This window comes from Anomaloglossus baeobatrachus, chromosome 6 (genome assembly GCF_048569485.1).
Source record: "Anomaloglossus baeobatrachus isolate aAnoBae1 chromosome 6, aAnoBae1.hap1, whole genome shotgun sequence".
In the NCBI taxonomy this organism is placed as follows: Eukaryota; Metazoa; Chordata; class Amphibia; order Anura; family Aromobatidae; genus Anomaloglossus; species Anomaloglossus baeobatrachus.
In genome coordinates this window covers 565,219,565-565,242,690 of record NC_134358.1, presented here as the reverse complement: position 1 = coordinate 565,242,690, position 23,126 = coordinate 565,219,565, and the positions used below count along the sequence as shown (strand labels likewise).

The window sequence follows — 23,126 nt, the reverse complement described above, 5'->3', positions numbered from 1 at the left end:
TTGGCTGGGTGGGGTTGCTGTCATGCCCATTGCGGTCCCTTATGAGACTGAATGTTAAATAGAATGAACAAGAAAGTAACTTTACTTTTCAAATTTCAGGCTGAAACCCCTCAAAGATCCAACATTATATGGCGTAAGAATTTTGTATTGATTACATTTCCTACATAGAATTTAGTTTACATATAATATCTCATTTGGCTGGGTGGGGTTCCTGTTGTGCCCATTGTGGTCCCTTAATGTGTAAAGCAGTGATAAGATTGAATACTATATAGAATGGACCTCGGGTGCAGTTATGTCTTGATTACATTTCCCATAAGCTAGGCAAGTTCAGGCATATTTGGTCAGGTCCTTGGAACATCTCTGTTCCCATAACTGTGGCCAGAGCAGTGAAATACCAAAATAAAGTTAGGTTCATAGCTAACATGTGACAAATAGGTTCATTCAACTCAAACTGACACTTTCCCTGTGGGTCGTTCACACGTTCCTCGTAAATATCACCTCGCAGCTGGGGGCTCGAGTGGCATTGTGCAAGAAATCGGGGCCAACGCCAAAATCACTATCAGTGAAAATGGACAAATCTGTCCACTGAGCAAAGTCCAGAGATAAAGCTCAGAACAAAGAAGACATTCATCCCCCGGGAAGAGGAGGCAGGATAAATGTGCAGCTGTACATATAGGGCCTGCGTCCCCCCCCAAAAGTAGAGGGGTTTCTTCATCAGCATCAGCCCCAAGCCTCTGGGAGAAGATGTAAGGACTCACCGGAAGTAAAAAACGAGCAGAGTGATGAGGGAAACCACGAGACCACAACCCACGCAGGACTCCACTATCACCGCCAGGAGGTATGCTAGAAAAAAGGAAGAGTCATTACCTACACCCCAAAAATCCCATCCTAATGAGCCCCATAAGTGACATAATATCTTACATTCATCACAGTTGAAACCACCAAATCCTATTGGACACCTGGAAGAAAAAACAGGATTAAAATAAAAATGGAAAAATGTGTCAATTTCTTAAAATTTGTTCCGGGTTGATTCATCTGAATGGGCTGGGAAATTTGATTCGGACCAAATTGATTTGAAAATGCCGTAAAGTAAAAAATTGCCGTCAATAAAATGTGTGGAACGCCCTGAGGTCCCCTAGGACTGAATCCAACACATTCCAAGACTCATTTCAGAGATAAACGTCAAAGTGATGTGGAAAGATTTGTCTGCGCTCTGTGCCATTCCACCTCCCTCATTCTCGGGGCCGATGACGTGGCACGTGGCACGCTCCTTTCCTTCTCCCCATTTATTGCCACTCTTTGATTTATCATACATGGTTACATCAGGCCGTGCTGAGCCTGCACTGAGCCTGCGCTGAGCCTGCACTGAGCCTGCGCTGAGCCTGCGCTGATTACTGAGGTCCGAGCCTCCGCCCCCTATCACAGACTGAGGCAAAGTGATGGCGCTGGTGGAGTGTAACCGCCATCATCTCACACCCACGATTGGAACATTCCGTCACATTGCAGATACATTTGTGCAGAATCGATCGTTTCATCACTGATAGTGAATAATCGGATCCCAGAGAATGATCAGCAGAGGTCACAAATACAGATCTGATCGGTGTCAGGCAATAAACTAATGTGAAGGGGCAGCCAGAATCAGTGCAGCGCCCACCCCGATCCTAAACACCGCTGAGATGCCACTGAATATAGGGGCACTCTCGGGATGACACTGATTATAGGGCACTCTCTGGATGACACTGATTATAGGGGCACTCTCTGGATGACACTGATTATAGGGGCACTCTCTGGATGACACTGATTATAGGGGCACTCTCTGGATGACACTGATTATAGGGGCACTCTCTGGATGACACTGATTATAGGGGCACTCTCTGGATGACACTGATTATAGGGGCACTCTCTGGATGACACTGATCATAGGGGCACTCTCTGGAGACACTGATTATAGGGGCACTCTCTGCAGACACTGATTATAGGGGCACTCTCTGGATGACACTGATTATAGGGGCCCTCTCTGGATGACACTGATTATAGGGGCACTCTCTGGATGACACTGATTATAGGGGCACTCTCTGGATGACACTGATTATAGGGGCACTCTCTGGATGACACTGATTATAGGGGCACTCTCTGGATGACAGTGTTTATGGGGGGCACTCTCTGGATGACACTGATTATAGGGGCCCTCTCTGGATGACACTGATTATAAGGGTACTCAATAACACTGGATGACACTGATTATAGGGGCACTCTCTGGATGACACTGATTATTAGGGCACTCTCTGGATGACACTGATTATAGGGGCCCTCTCTGGATGACACTGATTATAGGGGCACTCTCTGGATGACAGTGTTTAGGGGGGGCACTCTCTGGATGACACTGATTATAGGGGCCCTCTCTGGATGACACTGATTATAGGGGCACTCTCTGGATGACACTGATTATAGGGACACTCTCTGGATGACACTGATTATAGGGACACTCTCTGGATGACAGTGTTTATGGGGGGCACTCTCTGGATGATACTGATTATAGGGGCCCTCTCTGGATGACACTGATTATAAGGGTACTCAATAACACTGGATGACACTGTTATAGGGGCACTCTCTGGATGACACTGATTATAGGGGCACTCTCTGGATGACACTGATTATAGGGGCACTCTCTGCATGACACTGATTATAGGGGCACTCTCTGGATGACACTGATTATAGGGGCACTCTCTGGATGACAGTGTTTATGGGGGGCACTCTCTGGATGATACTGATTATAGGGGCCCTCTCTGGATGACACTGATTATAGGGGAACTCAATAACACTGGATAACACTGTTATGGGGGTACTCTCTGGATGACACTGGATGGTACTGTTTGGCTGAGTGCTTATTATGGGTTCGTGGACTGGATCTGACCTCCGGCCTCACGTGAACATATTTCTATTATACTTTTCATGTGTATTTGAGTTTATTTCTTTTTACTTACAAGGTTAGATATGGGGGGGTCTCATACACCCCTCCCCATTACTAACTTCAGGCTTAGTGACAGCTGTGATTTTTTTGACAAATCGTAGCAGTCATTAACCCCTTATAATGTCACTGCTCCAGGGCAATTGTGATGAACCAATAAAACCCTGGTACTGTCACATCTAATGGATGCGACAAACTCGGGGCGGCTGTGTGCTGCTATTTTTAGGCTGGGGCGGCCCAATAACCATGGATCTCCCCAGCCTGAGAATACCAGCCCCCAGCTGTCAGCTTTATCTTGGCTGGGTATCAAAATTTATTTAAATAATTTAAAAAAAGCCACATGTGGTCCCTTGTATTTTGATATACAGCCAAGATAATGCGCTCGGCTGGGGGCTGCAGCCTGTAGCCATCGTCTTTATCTGTGCTGAGTATCAATATAACAGGAACCCTACTTACTTTTATTCAATTTTTTTACTCCGCTAAACATATACGTCGGCAGAGAGGGTGCACGGGGATAGCAAGGCTTCAACCAATCACAGACACCGGCACAGAGGGTGGGTGGGGGAAGCAGCGCATATTCATAAGTGTTAATGAGCGGACCAGGAAGTAGTGGCAATAGAGGCAGGGAAACTCTCCTGCTTTAATGACCAGAAGTCTTTTTTTTCCCTCTGCGCCCCCCGATCATAGTAATGTCAGTAACAAAGATGGCTCCAGCATTACTGTGATTGGACGGCAATCCCCACATGTTTAGTGGCTGAAAATCAGGTGCGAAGCATGCAGGAGAGGGGACTCAAAAATCATGAGGCGAGGAGCAAAATACTCGATGAGTAACAGATATCGCGAATTCCGTAATATTTGTGTGAGTAACGAATATATATTCGCTCATCATTAAAAATAATCAATCAGAATCATCCGGGTCCCTCCAGTAACCGGTCAGCCTCTGCTGCCACCTGCTGGACAATGGCCTCAGCTGCAGCTCACGTCAGTCCGGCATTACATGTTTCTGTGGGAAGCTCGGCATTCATTCCTTTCTGTCATCCCTTCTTTTATCTTAAAACAAAACACCCAATACTAGCTTGCCTTACATCATTCTCTTAAAGGGGTATTCCAGATTAAGAAAACCTAAAATAACAAACCGCTCAGTTACTCACCACGGATGCAGCACTGCCTCCCCGCTGTTACTCAGGTCTGCATTTTTGCTGTTCTATTGGTATTGCATTGGCAGTGTGCATCACCACTGCAGCCATTCATTGAGCCAAGTTACTTGTGGCAGCTAAGCTTAATGATTGGCTGCAGAGGTGACGTTATTGGAGCAGCCAAAACACTGACACATGACCGTGCTTGATCCACAGAGGTTGAGTATGTAGAAGGTGGTCGAGGTACCCCCACCCCTACTGAGTATTGTATTGTAATTTGATGATAAGTGTTTTATAAATGTAATGAGCGGCACGGCCACAACATACCAGAGTCGACTGGTTGTAGCGTCTGATGCCACCTAGTGCTGAAACCTGATAAGAAAATTGCTTAGTAAAGGCCGGGCCGAGGACGGCCAGATTTAAGAGGGGAGGTGTGTAAAAAGTGGTCAGTTACCCTCACCCCTACTGAGTATTGTACTGTAATATTATTATAAGTGTTTTATTTATGTGGTGAGCGGCGCTGCTGGGGGAGGATGTGTTTTCCCAACATAGCAGACCTGACTAGGTGTAGTGTCTGATGCCACCTAGCGCTGAGACCTGATAAGAAAATTGCTCAGTAAAGTCCTGGCTGAGGACGGCCAGATTTAAGAAGGGAGGCGTGTAGAAGGTGGTCAAGTTACCCCCCACCCCTACTGAGTATTGCACTGTAATTTTATTATAAGTGTTTTACTTATGTGCTGAGCGGCGCTACTGTGGGAGGATGTGTTTTCCCGACATAGCAGAGCCAACTAGGTGTAGTGTCTTATGCCACCTAGCGCTAAGATCTGATAAAAAAATTGCTTAGTAAAGTCCTGGCCGAGGACAGCTAGATTTAAGAAGGGGGGCGTGTACAAGGTGGTCGAGTTAGCCCCATCTCTACTGAGTATTGTACTGTAATTTTATTATAAGTGTTTAATTTCACTGCTGCGGGAGGATATGTTTCCCCAACATAGCAGGGCTGACTGGGTGTAGCGTCTGATGCCACCTAGTGCTGAGACCTGATAAGGCCTTGCCGAGAATGGCCAGATTTAAGAAGGAAGGGGTATAAAAGGTGGTTGAGTTACCCCCACCCCTACTGAGTATTGTACTATAATTTATAAGTGTTTTATTTATGTGGTGAACGGCGCTGCTATGGGAGGATGTGTTTCCCCGACATAGCAGAACCGACTGGGTGTAGTATCTGATGCCACCTAGCGCTGAGACCTGATAAGAAAATTGCTCAGTAAAGTCCTGGCTGAGGACGGCCAGATTTAAGAAGGGAGGCGTGTAGAAGGTGGTCAAGTTAACCCCAACCCCTACTGAGTATTGTACTGTAATTTTATTCTAAGTGTTTTATTTATGTGCTGAGCGGCGCTGCTGTGGGAGGGTGTGTTTTCCCGACATAGCAGAGCCGACTAGGTGTAGTGTCTGATGCCACCTAGCGCTAAGACCTGATAAGAAAATTGCTTAGTAAAGTCCTGGCCAAGGACAGCTAGATTTAAGAAGGGGGGTGTGTAGAAGGTGGTCGAGTTACCCCCACCCCTACTGAGTATTGTACTGTAATTTAATAAGTGTTTTATTTCACTGCTGCGGTAGTATGTGTTTCCCCAACATAGCAGGGCCGACTGGGTGTAGTGTCTGATGCCACCTAGTGCTGAGACCTGATAAGGCCTGGCCGAGGATGGCCAAATTTAAGAAGGAATGTGTGTAAAAGGTGGTCGAGTTACCCCCACCCCTTCTGAGTATTGTACTGTAATTTATAAGTGTTTTAATTATGTGCTGAGCGGCGCTCCTATGGGAGGATGTGTTTCCCAAAAATAGCAGTGCTGACTGGGTGTAGTGTTTAACGCCACTTAGCGCTGAGAGCTGATAAGAAAATTGCTTAGTAAAGTTCTAGCTGAGGATGGCCAGATTTAAGAAGGGAGGTGTGTAGAAGGTGGTCGAGTTACCCCCACCCCCACTAAGTATTATACTGTAATTTTATTATAAGCGATTAATTTCACTGTTGAGGTTTCCCCAACATAGCAGGGCCGACTGGGTGTAGTGCCTGACAGCACCTAGCAAGGAGACCTGATAATGTATTTGTATGTTTTATGGTATGACTCCATAATGTGCATTTTATAGTAACATAAAGTAGTCCTCCATTGTGTCCTGAGCCTACGGCTCCCCTTGTGTTGGGCAGCGTGGATACCGTACAAGGTGGTAATAAGACACTGGAAACCGCAAAGCTAAAAAATGGGGAAAAGCAGAAGTTTAGACTCCGCTGCTGGAAAGCGAATACCCAGGGCGAGGGACGGACAGGAAAGTGCCCTACAGAACCGTAGCAGCAGAATGAGATTGTCTATACGTTCATTATTATGAGTGGGTCTGTGCGTATTGTGAGACTGTGACCGGGGTTATCTATGACGGCCGGTATGTCTCGCCCCGGTTGTGCTCACTCCATGATAGAAAGTAAATCCACTCTAGGGTTAATCCTGTTTCCCTACCGGCTGAAGGAAGGGTTAAATGGAAACAGGAACGAGGGCAGGTGTGCCGGGTGTGAGGGAGTGAACACAACTCCCTGAGTTCTCTGCTGGAGAGACATGTATATATTGTTGTGGACTTTTTTTTGTTTGGACATTAAAACCGTGTGCTGTGAACCTTAATGCCTGGATCCCGTGTCTTCTGCAGCGCAGCCGACCGTGCTACCTCACATATGGTGGAGAATGCGGGCATGACAGCCGGTGAGGTGTAGCATCCATCCCTGGTGACCCAGCAGCACATGTCCTGGATCCGAGCGGCTATACTACAGCCCAAACCCGGTGACGCCATGGAGGACCTACTAAGGCAGCAGCAACAGACTAATGCACACCTGCTCCGGGCGTTGGAACGTCAGCAGCAATCCTTGCAAGCGCAGGAGAAAAGGCACCAAGAACAGATGGTTCTCCTGGCCAAGTCGATCCGTGCCGGACCGGCAGCAACAACCCCGGGACCGGGTGATGACGGCAGCGTCCGGAAAGCGGTGAGACAAGCGTTGGAAAAGATGACCCCGGGGGATGATGTGGAAGCGTTCCTGGCGGTGTTTGAGCGGGTGGCCGAGCGGGAAAAGCTGCCGACCCCCCAGTGGGCTGAGGTATTGTCGCCCTATCTGACGGGGGAACCCCAAAAAGCGTACCTGGACCTCTGTACCGAGGACGCCATTGACTATGTGACCCTAAAAGCCGAAATACTGGCACGGCTGGGGGTGAATACCTATGTACGGGCTCAGCGGGTAAATCAGTGGTTCTATGAGGAAGCCAAACCCGTACGCTCTCAAGCCTATGACTTGTTGCATCTTGTAAAAAAATGGTTGCAGCCTGACACTCTGAGCCTGGCGCAGATGGTGGAAAGGGTAGTAGTGGATCGTTTTGTGCGCACTTTACCCGTCACCGTTCAACGGTGGGTAGGACAGGGTGACCCGAGTACCCTGGACCAGTTAGTGTCCCTGGTAGAGCGGCATGTGGCTACGCAGGACTTGATACGGGACACTGAGACTTTGCGTACCGCCCGTCGGTCCGGCCCCTCCAAGCCTAGGGCCAAGGACCCACCGCCGACAACGGTGCAGGAGTCCCCTACCGTCCCGCCTGAGGCCGCGGCCGCCAATCCTGAGGTCCGGAAGGTTCTGTACCCTAAACGACAACCCGTCAAGGGGGTTTCCGTCCCCATTAGATGTTGGCGGTGCCAGCGGGTGGGACATATGGAAGCCCAGTGTCCACTCACCACGGAGCCCATGGATTGTGGGGTTACCCGGCGGGGTTCAATGTATGCTCAGGTGGTGTGTACCGCTGACCTGGTCTCCCCAGAGACGGAGCCCCACTTGTGCCAAATACAGGTGAATGGATGTCCGGTTACAGGATTGTTGGATTCCGGAAGCTTAGTGACCCTTGTGCGATCCACCTTGAGGGCTAAAGTAAAGGCCACAGGACGTACCGTGGGGGTGGTTTGCATACATGGGGACCGCCGAGACTATCCCACGGGGATTGTCACCATCACAGCACCTTGCGGTCAGGTGCAACATGAGGTGGGACTTCTTAACACTCTTCCTTATGACGTGATCCTAGGAAGGGATCTGCCCTATTTTTGGACTTTATGGAAGGGACCCCCTAAGTCTCCTCAGATATTGGTCAGTCCGGGACCTGAGCCCTACAATCCTGAATCTGGGACACCTGCCGTAGGGGTCCCCATGATAGGGACAGAATGTGACCCCGATAGGTCGCCCCTAGAGGTATTGGCAGGAGAGGCTGAGACGGTCGAACCCATCCCGGAGTTGGAGGCGTCCCCGGATACGTTTGGGACTGCCCAACTCCAGGACCCTACATTAATACATGCCCGGAGTCGGGTGACAGTAATTGACGGGGTGGCACAGCTGCCCGGTGCCCAGGTAAGGTACCCCCATTTCGCTCTTAAGCAGGATTTACTCTACCGGGTAGATGAAATACGGGGCGTGGGGGTAGAGCAGTTGGTGGTGCCCCAGCCGTATCGTCAGCGGGTCCTCGACTTGGCTCATAAACACCTGATGAGTGGCCACCTAGGGGTCAAGAAAACGCAGGAGCGAATATTGCAAAGGTTCTATTGGCCCGGAGTCTTTGGGGAGGTAAAACGGTTCTGCGAAACCTGCCCGGAGTGTCAGCTTACCGCACCCCTGACCCATTATCGCAGTCCGTTGGTACCGTTACCCATTATAGAAGTCCCTTTTGAACGGATAGGGATGGATCTGGTGGGGCCCCTCGTAAAGTCCGCTCGAGGGCACCAACACATCCTAGTGATCGTTGACTATGCCACCCGGTATCCCGAGGCGATACCTCTCAGACATACTGCAGCAAAGCTTATAGCTCGGGAGTTGTTTGCTGTGTTCTGCCGGGTGGGGTTGCCCAAGAGATCCTTACGGATCAGGGGACCCCATTCATGTCTAAAGTGACCAAAGAGCTATGCCGGCTACTCCAGATCAAGCAGTTGCGTACGTCTGTGTATCATCCTCAAACGGACAGTTTAGTGGAGCGTTTCAATAAAACCCTGAAAACCATGCTAAAAAGGGTGATTTCAAAAGACGGGAAAGACTGGGATATGATGCTTCCCTATTTGATGTTTGCCATACGAGAGGTGCCACAGGCATCCACGGGGTTTTCGCCTTTTGAGTTGTTATACGGGCGACATCCCCGGGGATTGTTGGATCTGGCAAAGGAAACATGGGAGCAAGAGCCCACCCCCCATAAAAGTGTGATTGAACACATTTTGGGTATGCAGAACCGCATAAGCGCGGTCATGCCAATTGTGAAGGAGCATTTACAGGAGGCTCAGGCCGCGCAAAGCGGCCGCTACAATAGACAAGCCACCGTGCGGACCTTTAAACCCGGGGATCGGGTGTTGGTATTAATCCCCACGGCGGAGAGTAAATTCCTGGCTCAGTGGCAAGGTCCCTACGAGATAAAGGAAAGAGTCGGGGTGGTTAACTATAAAGTATTGCAGCCCGGTAGGCGGAAACCTGAACAAATATACCATGTCAACCTATTAAAACCCTGGCAGGAACGGGAAAGCCTGATGGCTGTTTTTTCCCCATCTCCCTCCTCTTCGGGTCGTTCACCTCCGGCTCCAGCGACCTCCGGAGAGGACGAACCGGAAGTAAGGATTGGAGAAGCCCTCACCAAGCAACAGAGGCGAGAGGCCAGACGGTTGGTTCAGCAGAACCCCGATGTCTTCTCCGAGCTGCCCGGTAGGACCAGTCTGATACGACATGATATTGTCACCGAGCCCCACCTGAAGGTACGCCTGAAGTCATACCGGGTACCGGAGGCTCGACGACAAGCCATATCGGAGGAAGTAAAGACAATGTTACGCCTGGGGGTCATCGAAAAATCCCGGAGTGAATGGGCTAGTCCGATTGTCCTAATACCAAAACCCGATGGCTCCTTAAGGTTCTGCAATGACTTTAGGAGACTGAACGAAATATCCAAGTTCGATCTCTACCCCATGCCCAGAGTGGATGAGCTGATTGATAGGCTGGGACAGGCGCGGTATTTTACCACGCTCGACCTGACCAAGGGGTACTGGCAGGTGCCACTGACGGAGTCCGCCAAGGAGAAAACCGCTTTTGTTACGCCGGAGGGTCTCTTCCACTATGTTGTCTTGCCTTTTGGGTTACATGGTGCTCCGGCCACGTTCCAGAGGTTGATGGACTTAGTGCTGGAACCCCACCAGGCGTATGCATCAGCGTACCTTGATGACATCATTATTTACAGCTCCGATTGGCAGACCCACTTGGAACAGGTACAAGCGGTGGTGGACGCGCTTCGAACAGCCGGATTGACAGCCAATCCCAAGAAATGTGCGTTGGGACTCACGGAAGCCCGCTACTTGGGCTATGTGATAGGCCAAGGAGTGATTAAGCCCCAAATTAACAAGGTTGAGGTGATCCAGAAGTGGCCTAGACCCCTGACCACGAAGCAGGTTAGGGCCTTCCTGGGTATCGTGGGGTACTACAGGAGGTTTGTAAAAGATTTTGCGGGACTATCAGCCCCCTTGACGGACCTTCTCAAAGGCAAGAAGTCCGTCATGGTGTGCTGGACTCCGCAGGCCGAGGACTCCTTCCGGGCCCTGAAGGGGGTCCTGTGCGGACAGCCCGTTCTTGTACACCCTGATTTCCGGAAGGAGTTCATAGTACAGACTGACGCCTCAGAGGTCGGCCTGGGGGCAGTGTTGTCTCAGGTGGTTCAGGGGGAGGAACACCCCGTCACCTTCTTAAGTAGGAAGCTCACCCCTCCCGAGCGGAATTATAGCGTAGTGGAGAAGGAGTGCCTGGCGATCAAGTGGGCCTTGGAGTCCCTACGCTATTACCTGCTGGGACGGCAGTTTCGCTTGGTGACGGATCACTCTCCACTGGTCTGGATGAGGTCCGCCAAGGAACGGAATGCCCGGGTTACCGGTGGTTCCTTTCTCTGCAGAACTTCCGGTTTACGGTTGAACATAGGGCCGGTAGGTTGCAGGGCAACGCCGATGCCTTGTCCCGCGGCCCGTGTTTGATGGCGGGAGTTCAACCCCGCACGCTTGAACTGAGGGGGGGGTATGTGAGACTGTGACCGGGGTTATCTATGACGGTCGGTATGTCTCGCCCCGGTTGTGCTCACTCCATGATAGAAAGTAAATCCACTCTAGGGTTAATCCTGTTTCCCTACAGGTTGAAGGAAGGGTTAAATGGAAACAGGAACAAGGGCAGGTGTGCCGGGTGTGAGGGAGTGAACACAACTCCCTGAGCTCTCTGCTGGAGAGGCACATGTATATTGTTGTGGACTTTTGTTTGAGTATTAAACCGTGTGCTGTGAACCTTAATGCCTGGATCCCGTGTCTTCTGCTGCGCAGCCGACCGTGCTACCTCACAATATACACTGACATATGCAAGATCAATTACACTTTGATAACTATTTATAGAAGCATTTGTTGTAGACATGTATAATATCATATTAACTACATAAAATTCGAAACCCTGATTTCTGTAGACTCATCTTCTCACTAAACTGTCCATCTCTTACATATGGGAATTGTCTCCATTTACTGTTGGCACATATATAGTGTATTTATTTCTCACCGCTGTGTAAATGCAGGCTGCCATCTGTGGTAGTGTGGCGCCACCTGCTGGCTGTTCCACAAATTTAACAATTGATATTTATGTATGCTAACATAAGGTTTTCAATATTTTTTGCTACATGGTTTTCGTGATACCGTCTTTCTTATAGGAAATCTATTTATGTCTGTATATGACAAAATTATCTCCATGACAGATAGACACATCTGATCCTATTATACCTTGATGTGTTTATTGTCTGAAAAATTGCTTTATAGTCTGTATGGAACAAACTCAAGTACAGTCACATATCAGATTATCATACAAAAGAGAAAAGAGCGGAGGAAACATTGTATACACATTACTGATCCTGAGATACCTCCTGTATTATACTCCAGAGCTGCACTCACTATTCTGCTGGTGCAGTCACTGTGTACATACATTACATTACTGATCCTGAGTTACCTCCTGTATTATACTCCAGAGCCGCACTCACTATTCTGCTGGTGCAGTCACTGTGTACATACATTACTGATCCTGAGTTACCTCCAGTATTATACACCAGAGCTGCACTCACTATTCTGCTGGTGCAGTCACTGTGTACATACATTACATTACTGATCCTGAGTTACCTCCTGTATTATACTCCAGAGCCGCACTCACTATTCTGCTGGTGCAGTCACTGTGTACATACATTACTGATCCTGAGTTACCTCCAGTATTATACACCAGAGCTGCACTCACTATTCTGCTGGTGCAGTCACTGTGTACATACATTACATTACTGATCCTGAGTTACCTCCTGTATTATACTCCAGAGCCGCACTCACTATTCTGCTGGTGCAGTCACTGTGTACATACATTACTGATCCTGAGTTACCTCCTGTATTATACTCCAGAGCCGCACTCACTATTCTGCTGGTGCAGTCACTGTGTACATACATTACATTACTGATCCTGAGTTACCTCCTGTATTATACTCCAGAGCTGCACTCACTATTCTACTGGTGCAGTCACTGTGTACATACATTACATTACTGATCCTGAGTTACCTCCTGTATTATACTCCAGAGCTGCACTCACTATTCTGCTGGTGCAGTCACTGTGTACATACATTACATTACTGATCCTGAGTTACCTCCTGTATTATACTCCAGAGCCGCACTCACTATTCTGCTGGTGCAGTCACTGTGTACATACATTACTGATCCTGAGTTACCTCCAGTATTATACTCCAGAGCCGCACTCACTATTCTGCTGGTGCAGTCACTGTGTACATACATTACATTACTGATCCTGAGTTACCTCCTGTATTATACTCCAGAGCCGCACTCACTATTCTGCTGGTGCAGTCACTGTGTACATACATTACATTACTGATCCTGAGTTACCTCCTGTATTATACTGCAGAGCTGCACTCACTATTCTGCTGGTGCAGACACTTTATATCACATCATGCACTTAGATACTTCACATTATATGTCAGGATGTAATAGATATTAGTGTTATTCGATATAACAGATGATTGGACGCACATTATTAGAGAAGGTGAGTACAGACCTGTCACAGCCGCTCGCTGTCCGCTGGTATCCGCTTCCACATGCTGCAAAATAAAAGCTGTTCTGTGACACATTGTAGGGGACAACACATGGCATTGTATATGTGTCTGTGTATTGTGAGGCCGGGAGCCCACTCCTTATAAACAGCAGTAAGGAGAGAGCAGAACACAGCTGCTTTCTTTCCAGAACAGCGCCACCCCTTTCCTTTGGTTGTGTCTGGTACTGCAGCTTCCTCCATTGAAGTAAATACTGCTAAGCTGCAGTCTGTCATATAACCTGTGGGCACAGGTGGCGCTATTTTATTCAATGGAATCATTCCTTTTTGCAGGCAGAAGCTGTAAATTTCTCCTGTCCTGACATTTCACATAGCTTCATACTAATAATAGGGGAAAAACTCCTTCCCGCCTCCACATATGGCAATCAGACGAGTTCCCCTTATAGAATCTAGTACCCATAACCCGTAACATTATATTAAGAAAAGCAACCAGGCCTCCATGTACTTATGTAGCGAAGCAATCATTATCACATCATGTGGCAGAGAGTTCCATCGTCTCACTGCTCGTACACTGAAGAATCCATAATCTCACTGCCTTTACAGTAAAGAATTAATAGTCTTTCTTTTTGTACATTAAATAATTCACCATCTCCCCTTTTACCTCTCTTACAGTAAAGAATCCATCATCTCGCTGCTCTTACAGTAAAGAATCCATCTTCTCGCTGCTCTTACAGTAAAGAATCCATCTTCTCACTGCTCTTACAGTAAAGAATCCATAGTCTCACTGCTCTAACAGTAAAGAATCCATTGTCTCACTGCTCTTACAGTAAAGAATCCATCTTCTCACTGCTCTTACAGTAAAGAATCCATCTTCTCACTGCTCTTACAGTCAAGAATCCATAGTCTCAGTGATCAGACAGTAAAGAATCCATAGTCTCACTGCTCTTACAGTCAGGAAACCATCGTCTCACTGCTCTTACAGTAAAGAATCCATAGTCTCACTGCTCTTACAGTAAAGAATCCATAGTCTCAGTGATCAGACAGTAAAGAATCCATTGTCTCACTGCTCTTACAGTAAAGAATCCATTGTCTCACTGCTCTTACAGTAAAGAATCTTATCTGTGTAGAAATATCATCATGCAGATCTCTCTACTGTCCCCTCACATATTTGTATACTGTAATAAGATAACCCCTAAGCCTTTTTTTTCCAGACTCAATAATCCCCAGTCTGAAAACCTGTTTTCTGCAGGTCACCCATTCCCCTAATAACCCGGGGGAGGTCAGATCTGTCTTTCTTAGAAATCCTCATACACTAGTGACTTGTATAGAGGAAAACCTATGTTTTGTCAGGAGCAAATCGGCCTCTTTTATTGCTTCCCATTATTTTGTTAGGCTTGGCAGCAGCTTCCTGACACTGTTCAGTAAAGTTGAGTTTATCATCCACCCATACACCCAAGTGTTTTTTACTCACAGTTTTACCCAGTGTTTTACTATTTAGTACATAATGATACATTTTATTTACTGTGTCCATGTGCATCACCTTACATTTATATACATTATACGTAATTTGCCATTTTTCAGCCCAGCTTATATAAATCCTTCTGTAATATTAAATGATCATCCTCTGTGTGATTACCCTACAAAATTTAGTACTATCTACAAATATTGAAATTTTACTCTGTATGCTTCTTACAAGATCATTAATAAATATATTGAAAAGAAGAGGGCCCAATGCTGACCCCTGATAACTGCAACCCAGTCTGTTAATAACCATTAATAACCAACCTTTGTTTCCGATCATTGAGCCAGTTCTTACCCCAGTTACACATATTTTCCCCTAATCCAATTATTCTCATTTTAAGTACCAACCTTTCGTGTGGCTTCGTATCAAACACATTTGTAAAGTTCATAAAGACAACATCCGCTGCATTTCCCTGGTCTGGAACTTACCTCCTCCGATCCCTCATAAGTCCATGCTCATACTGGGTCATCAGGTTCTTCTTATTGACATCCTCCAGGATAGCGTCTCCCCTCATGAATTCTGTCATCTGAAGATTCACTACAATGGTATAAGGCAGGGCTGGGCAGAGTGCGGCCGGCGGTCACATCCGGCCCTCTGGCTGTCCAGACCACGGACGAGACATCTGAAGGCCTGAAAACAATGGACCGCGGGCTTCCCACGCTTCCCGTCTGCCACCACTACCCAATGTCACCGCTATTTGTATCCAGAGGATGCAGACAGTAGTGAATACATTGGTGGAGGAGGGACCGCCGGCTTCGATTTCCAAAAATCAGCATGAGGCACAGTAGATGCGATGACGTCACATCCGTGTGCTGTGTGGAACATCGGTGCCTCAAAGGCAGAGCAGAGCGTTAGGGGAATGGGAGCGAGGTGAGTATGTGGCGGGTTTTATTTTCACGTGTATGGGATGTTTGTATGTATGTAGGAGGCTATGTGCAGGCTCATACTGTATATAGGAGGCTATGTGGGGGCTCATACTGTATATAGGAGGCTATGTGCAGGCTCATACTGTATATAGGAGGCTATGCGGGGGCTCATACTGTATATAGGGGGCTATGTGGGGGCTCATACTGTATATAGGAGGCTGTGTGAGGCTCATACTGTATGTAGGGGGCTATGTGGGGGCTCATACTGTATATAGGAGGCTGTGTGAGGCTCATACTGTATATAGGGGCTATGTGGGGGCTCATACTGTATATAGGGGGCTATGTGGGGGCTCATACTGTATATAGGAGGCTGTGTGAGGCTCATACTGTATATAGGAGGCTATGTGGGGGCTCATACTGTATATAGGAGGCTGTGTGGGGGCTCATACTGTATATAGGAGGCTGTGTGAGGCTCATACTGTATATAGGGGGCTATGTGGGGGCTCATACTGTATATAGGAGGCTGTGTGAGGCTCATACTGTATATAGGGGGCTATGTGGGAGCTCATACTGTATATAGGGGCTATGTGGGGCCTCATACTGTATATTGTTCTGTAAAAATAATGGTGTTTCTATTCATTGACAGCAAGCAGAAATGTGGAAACACAAAAGTGTAATGTAAGCGCTCACAGTCTCACCTGTACAGGAGCGGTCCGTGGGGCCCACCTTATAATATCCCTGGCGGCACTCACAAGTCACAAGCCCCCCGACACTGAGGCAGTCGCTGGAGGAGGCGTCACACACCTCAAAGTCACAAAGACTAAGCCCTGCAATGTAGACAAGAAGAAATGAGAAGGTGGAGAGTATATATAGTGTACACACAGTATATACAGCAGCCATAGCACAAACCGCCAAAATAAGGTGCACATGATATATGGAACGCCGGGTCAGTGAGTCTTCTGGGGTGTTCCCGGTATACGGCGGGTCTTGTGGGGTGTTCCCGGTATACGGTGAGTCATGTGGGGTGTTCCCGGTATACGGTGGGTCTTGTGGGGTGTTCCCGGTATACGGTGAGTCATGTGGGGTGTTCCCGGTATACAGCAGGTCTTGTGGGGTGTTCCCGGTATACGGCGGGTCTAGTAGGGTGTTCCCGGTATACGGCAGGTCTTGTGGGGTGTTCCCGGTATACAGCAGGTCTTGTGGGGTGTTCCCGGTATACGGCAGGTCTAGTAGGGTGTTCCCGGTATACGGCAGGTCTTGTGGGGTGTTCCCGGTATACAGCAGGTCTTGTGGGGTGTTCCCGGTATACGGCGGGTCTTGTGGGGTGTTCCCGGTATACGGTAGGTCTTGTGGGGTGTTCCCGGTATACGGTGGGTCTTGTGGGGTGTTCCCGGTATATGGCAGGTCTTGTGGGGTGTTCCCGGTATACGGCAGGTCTTGTGGGGTGTTCCCAGTATACGGTGGATCTTGTGGGGTGTTCCCGGTATACGGCAGGTCTTGTGGGGTGTTCCCAGTATACGGCGGGTCTTGTGGGGTGTTCCCAGTATACGGCGGATCTTGTGGGGTGTTCCCAGTATACGGTGGATGTTGTGGGGTGTTCCCGGTATACGGTGGGTCTTGTGGGGTGTTCCCAGTATACGGTGGGTCTTGTGGGGTGTTCCCGGTATATGGCAGGTCTTGTGAGGTGTTCCCGGTATACGGCAGGTCTTGTGGGGTGTTCCCAGTATACGGCGGGTCTTGTGGGGTGTTCCCAGTATACGGTGGGTCTTGTGGGGTGTTCCCGGTATACGGTGGATCTTGTGGGGTGTTCCCGGTATACGGTGGGTCTTGTGGGGTGTTCCCGGTATACGGCGGGTCTTGTGGGGTGTTCCCGGTATACGGTGGGTCTTGTGGGGTGTTTCTGGTATACGGTGGGTCTTGTGGGGTGTTTCTGGTATACGGAGGGTCTTGTGGGGTGTTCCCGGTATACAGTGGGTCTTGTGGGGTGTTCCCTGTATACGGAGGGTCTTGTGGGGTGTTCCCGGTATACGGTGGGTCTTGTGGGGTGTTCCCGGTATATGGCAGGTCTTGTGAGGTGTTCCCGGTATACGGCAGATCTTGTGGGGTGTTCCCAGTATACGGCGGGTCTTGTGGGGTGTTCCCAGTATACGGTGGGTCTTGTGGGGTGTTCCCGGTATACGGTGGATCTTGTGGGGTGTTCCCGGTATACGGTGGGTCTTGTGGGGTGTTCCCGGTATATGGCAGGTCTTGTGAGGTGTTCCCGGTATACGGCAGGTCTTGTGGGGTGTTCCCAGTATACGGCGGGTCTTGTGGGGTGTTCCCAGTATACGGTGGGTCTTGTGGGGTGTTCCCGGTATACGGTGGATCTTGTGGGGTGTTCCCGGTATACGGTGGGTCTTGTGGGGTGTTCCCGGTATACGGCGGGTCTTGTGGGGTGTTCCCGGTATACGGTGGGTCTTGTGGGGTGTTTCTGGTATACGGTGGGTCTTGTGGGGTGTTTCTGGTATACGGAGGGTCTTGTGGGGTGTTCCCGGTATACAGTGGGTCTTGTGGGGTGTTCCCTGTATACGGAGGGTCTTGTGGGGTGTTCCCGGTATACGATGGGTCTTGTGGGGTGTTCCCGGTATATGGCAGGTCTTGTGAGGTGTTCCCGGTATACGGCAGATCTTGTGGGGTGTTCCCAGTATACGGCGGGTCTTGTGGGGTGTTCCCAGTATACGGTGGGTCTTGTGGGGTGTTCCCGGTATACGGTGGATCTTGTGGGGTGTTCCCGGTATACGGTGGGTCCTGTGGGGTGTTCACAGTTTATGGTGGGTCTTGTGGGGTGTTCCCGGTATACGGCGGGTCTTGTGGGGTGCTCCTGGTAACTGCCGGGTCTTGTGGGGTGTTCACAGTTTATGGTGGGTCTTGTGGGGTGCTCCCGGTATACGGCGGGTCTTGTGGGGTGTTCCTGGTATACGGCGGGTCTTGTGGGGTGCTCCCGGTATACGGCGGGTCTTGTGGGGTGTTCCTGGTATACAGTAGGTCTTGTGGGGTGTTCCCGGTATACGGCAGGTCTTGTGGGGTGTTCTCGGTATATGGCAGGTCTTGTGGGGTGTTCCTGGTATACGGTGGGTCTTGTGGGGTGCTCCCGGTATATGGCAGGTCTTGTGGGGTGTTCTCGGTATACAGTAGGTCTTGTGGGGTGCTCCTGGTATATGCCAGGTCTTGTGGGGTGTTCACAGTTTATGGTGGGTCTTGTGGGGTGCTCCCGGTATACGGCGGGTCTTGTGGGGTGCTCTTGGTATACAGTAGGTCTTGTGGGGTGTTCCCGGTATACAGTAGGTCTTGTGGGGTGCTCCCGGTATACGGTGGGTCTTGTGGGGTGTTCTACACAATATTCTGCAGGTTTCATGTTACGGCTGATCAGTATGTGGTGGGAGATCTTCTCACTTGGCTGCTTGGTGAGATTTACACAGGAATGTTTTTTGCTTAAATTTTCTACTGGTTTATTAAGATTTCATAAACCAGGACAAAAATAAAACAAACCAGCACGGCCTGTCCGGCATACAGAAAGCAGACGGCTCTAACAGTCCATACAATGCGGGATCTGCACTGTCAGGAGAAAAGGTCAGTTCCTTCAGTATGAACACAGCTCTGGAGGTCTGCACACCTCCCTACACAGACCCTGAGGGAATGCGCAGACCTTCATGTTACCTCCTGGACCACACCCCGGGGTGGAGATATGCGACCAGCCGTCCCACCCAACTCTTCAGCTGTCCACAAACCGGGCCCTTAATGTGGCCGATTAACCCTCCCAACATCCAACATGTTGGGGCATTTTTCTGGATTAATCACTGAGGCTAATAATCTCAGTGATACATATCTCCCCTCCAGTGACCATCTTACAATATATATATATATATATATATATATATATATATATATATATATATATATATATATGTAGACAGAGATCATCATAGAGGTGACTTTCCTTGATGATATCTCTCAGCTTGGGGCATTATTTACATATACACAGAGGACCCCATTAAAGTGATTGTCTTAATTATTGATGATTATGATATAGGGACATCACAGAGGAGAGCCATTTCCTGACAACCACTGGTGAAGTCATGCTCCCATCTTACCCTGATAGTTGTCACTGGTCAGTGGAGACAGGCAGCCATCATGCGGGTCAGCAAGGAGCAGCGGGGAGACAGTCAGCGCCCTGCACACGTCCTCCTCCGTCACTGGATACAGCGTAGAGAAAAAATGGACGATCGTCACATGGCCGTCATCCAACCTACAGGAGAAAGAGCTGCCATGAACCTCACTGCAAAGAGCGTCTAGAAGTCCTGCATCCTGTGACTTTAACACAGATCTGACCCCTATGGCTCTCTGTATATGAAACCTAAAATCCTTCCAGCAGTGTGAGTTCTGCTTGTATGAGCGCCCTCTAGTGCTCACAGGCAGCGTTTTATATTATTAGCTGCACGTTACCGCTGTGGGAAATGATACTGAGCTCCAAATCCCTGTCACAGTCAGGGGGTGAAATTACGAATTTCTGACTCTCTGTAGCCACCACCAGGGGGAGCTCAGGAGCTGTCCATTGCAGTCCCAGTATGCAGCCTGGGGACATAGTCCAGTTTCTCAAAGAAGACTGTCCACGTGCGTGGTTTGCCGTTGTGGTCTCCAGGGTGAGAGCAGAGACGAAAGAACTGCCTGTGACAGTGCAGCTCCAATGAGGGGCGTCCATCGCCAAAGATTTTGGTGACTCCAGATCCGGAAGCCCAAGTAGAGGAAGACGGCAGGAAGACTGCTTCATCCCTACATGGAGGAGAAGAGGACCGCCGGACTGCCAGTAATAGCGGTCCATCTAGCTATGTTATACGTGGCTCAGGGTTCTCACTCGGCCATGTACATGTGGAGAATGGAGACCAAGATGACCTGGGTCTAAGAACCGTAGTTCAAAGAACAGTGAACAGGATGGAGTCAGATACTGAGGAGGTCCTTGAGGACCACGTATAGATGGGTCTAAGACCAACATAATATAGGACTACTCCAGGTTGAAGCCAAGAATGGCTCAAATTTGTTTGACCCTTTTCCTGTTTATGAGCATGTTGCACCCCCCCCTGCTGATTAAGGGACTTTGAAGCCGTGAGTGGCCTACACACCCTTCACCATGGACTTTGCTCAATCCCAAAATGGACTGTGACCTTCTCACGTGGACAGGATTGTGTTTAAAAAGCACTTTGCCCTTAACATGAAGCACCGCTCCTTCTGAAGGATGGACTGTGTGATACGAGCCCTTGCTATGATGGACTACCCTTACGGGGAAGGACTGTGCCATGTTGTATTGGCCTGAGAAACCCAGATAAAAGGGACCAAACTGACTTGAAGGACTGTGCCAGGTTGCTACAATGTACTTGTCATTTGTGCTACGGGTGTCCTAACCGAGTAGGACCGGCTTGGTGGTGTTCTGGAGCAAGAAGACGTCGTGTGGACTTATCTTATGTGTGGTGTTGTGTTGGTGTTTTCCAGGTTTTCCGGATGGTCAAGGACGACCATCATTAGAGGTGGGGGAAATGTAAGGAGATGGACATATTGCCCATGTCCCTCCTTGAAGATATCAGTGTTGTTGTATAATGTATAGTGTGAATTGTGCTATGTATTGTAGAGTGTATTCTGTCTGACTGTTGTGCACTGCCATGTGAGGAAACTGTAGGTATAGAAAGAGTTAAGTGATGGGACTAACCCCGAGTGGGAGGGGAGAGTGTAGGGACAGAGGATGGATTGCTGAAAAAAAGATCAGACAGGGCCTGGCAGGTGACAGAGACAGACCTAAGGTCTCGGCAGTCATCAAGGCTGCATAAGATGGCTGTCCCTGAAGTGCGGCCTAAAAGGGCATACCGGCCCCACGACACAAGTCCACACACCCATCCAAAACCGCGTCCTTCATGTAGCGTGCGAGGACGTAAGAGAACTACACCTCACCCATGACTACTACCACCCCGCGCCATGCTACACTGCCACAAGACAAGATGAAAGGAAACATTCTCCAGCAACTTATAGGTTAACAGGTTCTGCAATCCTAAAGTGTATCCAAACAGGAACTCTGAATGCAGCTTTGGATGTGACTGGAGGAAACTCATTCAGTGGGGTATTATGTTACTTATTACTCACTGGACATCGGTGACCGACGTAGACACATAACCCGGAACGTGATCGAGAATATCCTGGAACTGAAGGAAAAGAAAAAACATTCTGTAGTCAGATAAGTGTTAGATACAAAGAAACGAGTCATAAAAAGAAACAAACATGGACAAAATCACACCCGAAATATGGAGACACGAAGACCTGGAGATGCCCCAAAATGTGTCCAACTCCTCCCGAATATGACCTATAGTTCTTACCAACATCCGCACTCTGTGGACACCAAGATGGTACTGAGCGGCCTCCATATGTCTGATCTCATCGCCAACAATGCCACGTACAGATGTGTTCACTAATATCCCGTCCCAATATAGCATGGAAATGGGAATCCGAGCGGGGAATGTTCTGGCTTCCAAGAAGAGAAAGCGGAAAATCAACTCACAAGGAAAGATACAAGAACATCTCCACAAATGACATCGATCACAGCAGTACTCATCTACACAAGGGGCAGTATTATAGCAGTTATATTCTTGTACATAGGGGCAGTATTATAGCAGTTATATTCTTGTACATAGGGCAGTATTATAGTAGTTATATTCTTGTACATAGGGGCAGTATTATAGTAGTTATATTCTTGTACATAGGGGGCAGTATTATAGTAGTTATATTCTTGTAGATAGGGGCAGTATTATAGTAGTTATATTCTTGTACATAGGGGCAGTATTATAGTAGTTATATTCTTGTACATAGGGGCAGTATTATAGTAGTTATATTCTTGTAGATAGGGGCAGTATTATAGTAGTCATATTCTTGTACATAGGGGCAGTATTATAGTAGTTACATTATTATAGATAGGGGGCAGTATTATAGTAGTTATATTCTTGTACATAGGGGCAGTATTATAGTAGTTATATTCTTGTACATAGGGGGCAGTATTATAGTAGTTATATTCTTGTATATAGGGGCAGTATTATAGTAGTTATATTCTTGTACATAGGGGCAGTATTATAGTAGTTATATTCTTGTACATAGGGGGCAGTATTATAGTAGTTATATTCTTGTAGATAGGGGCAGTATTATAGTAGTCATATTCTTGTACATAGAGGGCAGTATTATAGTAGTTATATTCTTGTACATAGGAGCAGTATTATAGTAGTTATATTCTTGTATATAGGGGCAGTATTATAGTAGTTATATTCTTGTACATAGGGGGCAGTATTATAGTAGTTATATTCTTGGACATAGGGGGCAGTATTATAGTAGTTATATTCTTGTAGATAGGGGCAGTATTATAGTAGTCATATTCTTGTACATAGAGGGCAGTATTATAGTAGTTATATTCTTGTACATAGGG

The 23,126-nt window shown here is 48.2% G+C and overlaps 1 protein-coding gene across 1 annotated transcript in view; it reads right to left on the bottom strand.

The window, feature by feature from the left end:
* LOC142243985 (uncharacterized) overlaps positions 1–23,126 on the bottom strand; it is an 89,021-nt gene that overhangs the window by 10,569 nt on the left and 55,326 nt on the right. The window contains exons 5-11 of the mRNA XM_075316170.1: positions 22,033–22,181; positions 21,803–21,861; positions 19,768–19,922; positions 16,336–16,464; positions 13,256–13,298; positions 922–959; positions 759–843 (exon numbers count right to left, since the gene is read on the bottom strand). Coding sequence (XP_075172285.1) covers positions 759–843; positions 922–959; positions 13,256–13,298; positions 16,336–16,464; positions 19,768–19,922; positions 21,803–21,861; positions 22,033–22,181 — 658 coding nt within the window. The remainder of the gene's footprint in view (positions 1–758; positions 844–921; positions 960–13,255; positions 13,299–16,335; positions 16,465–19,767; positions 19,923–21,802; positions 21,862–22,032; positions 22,182–23,126) is intronic.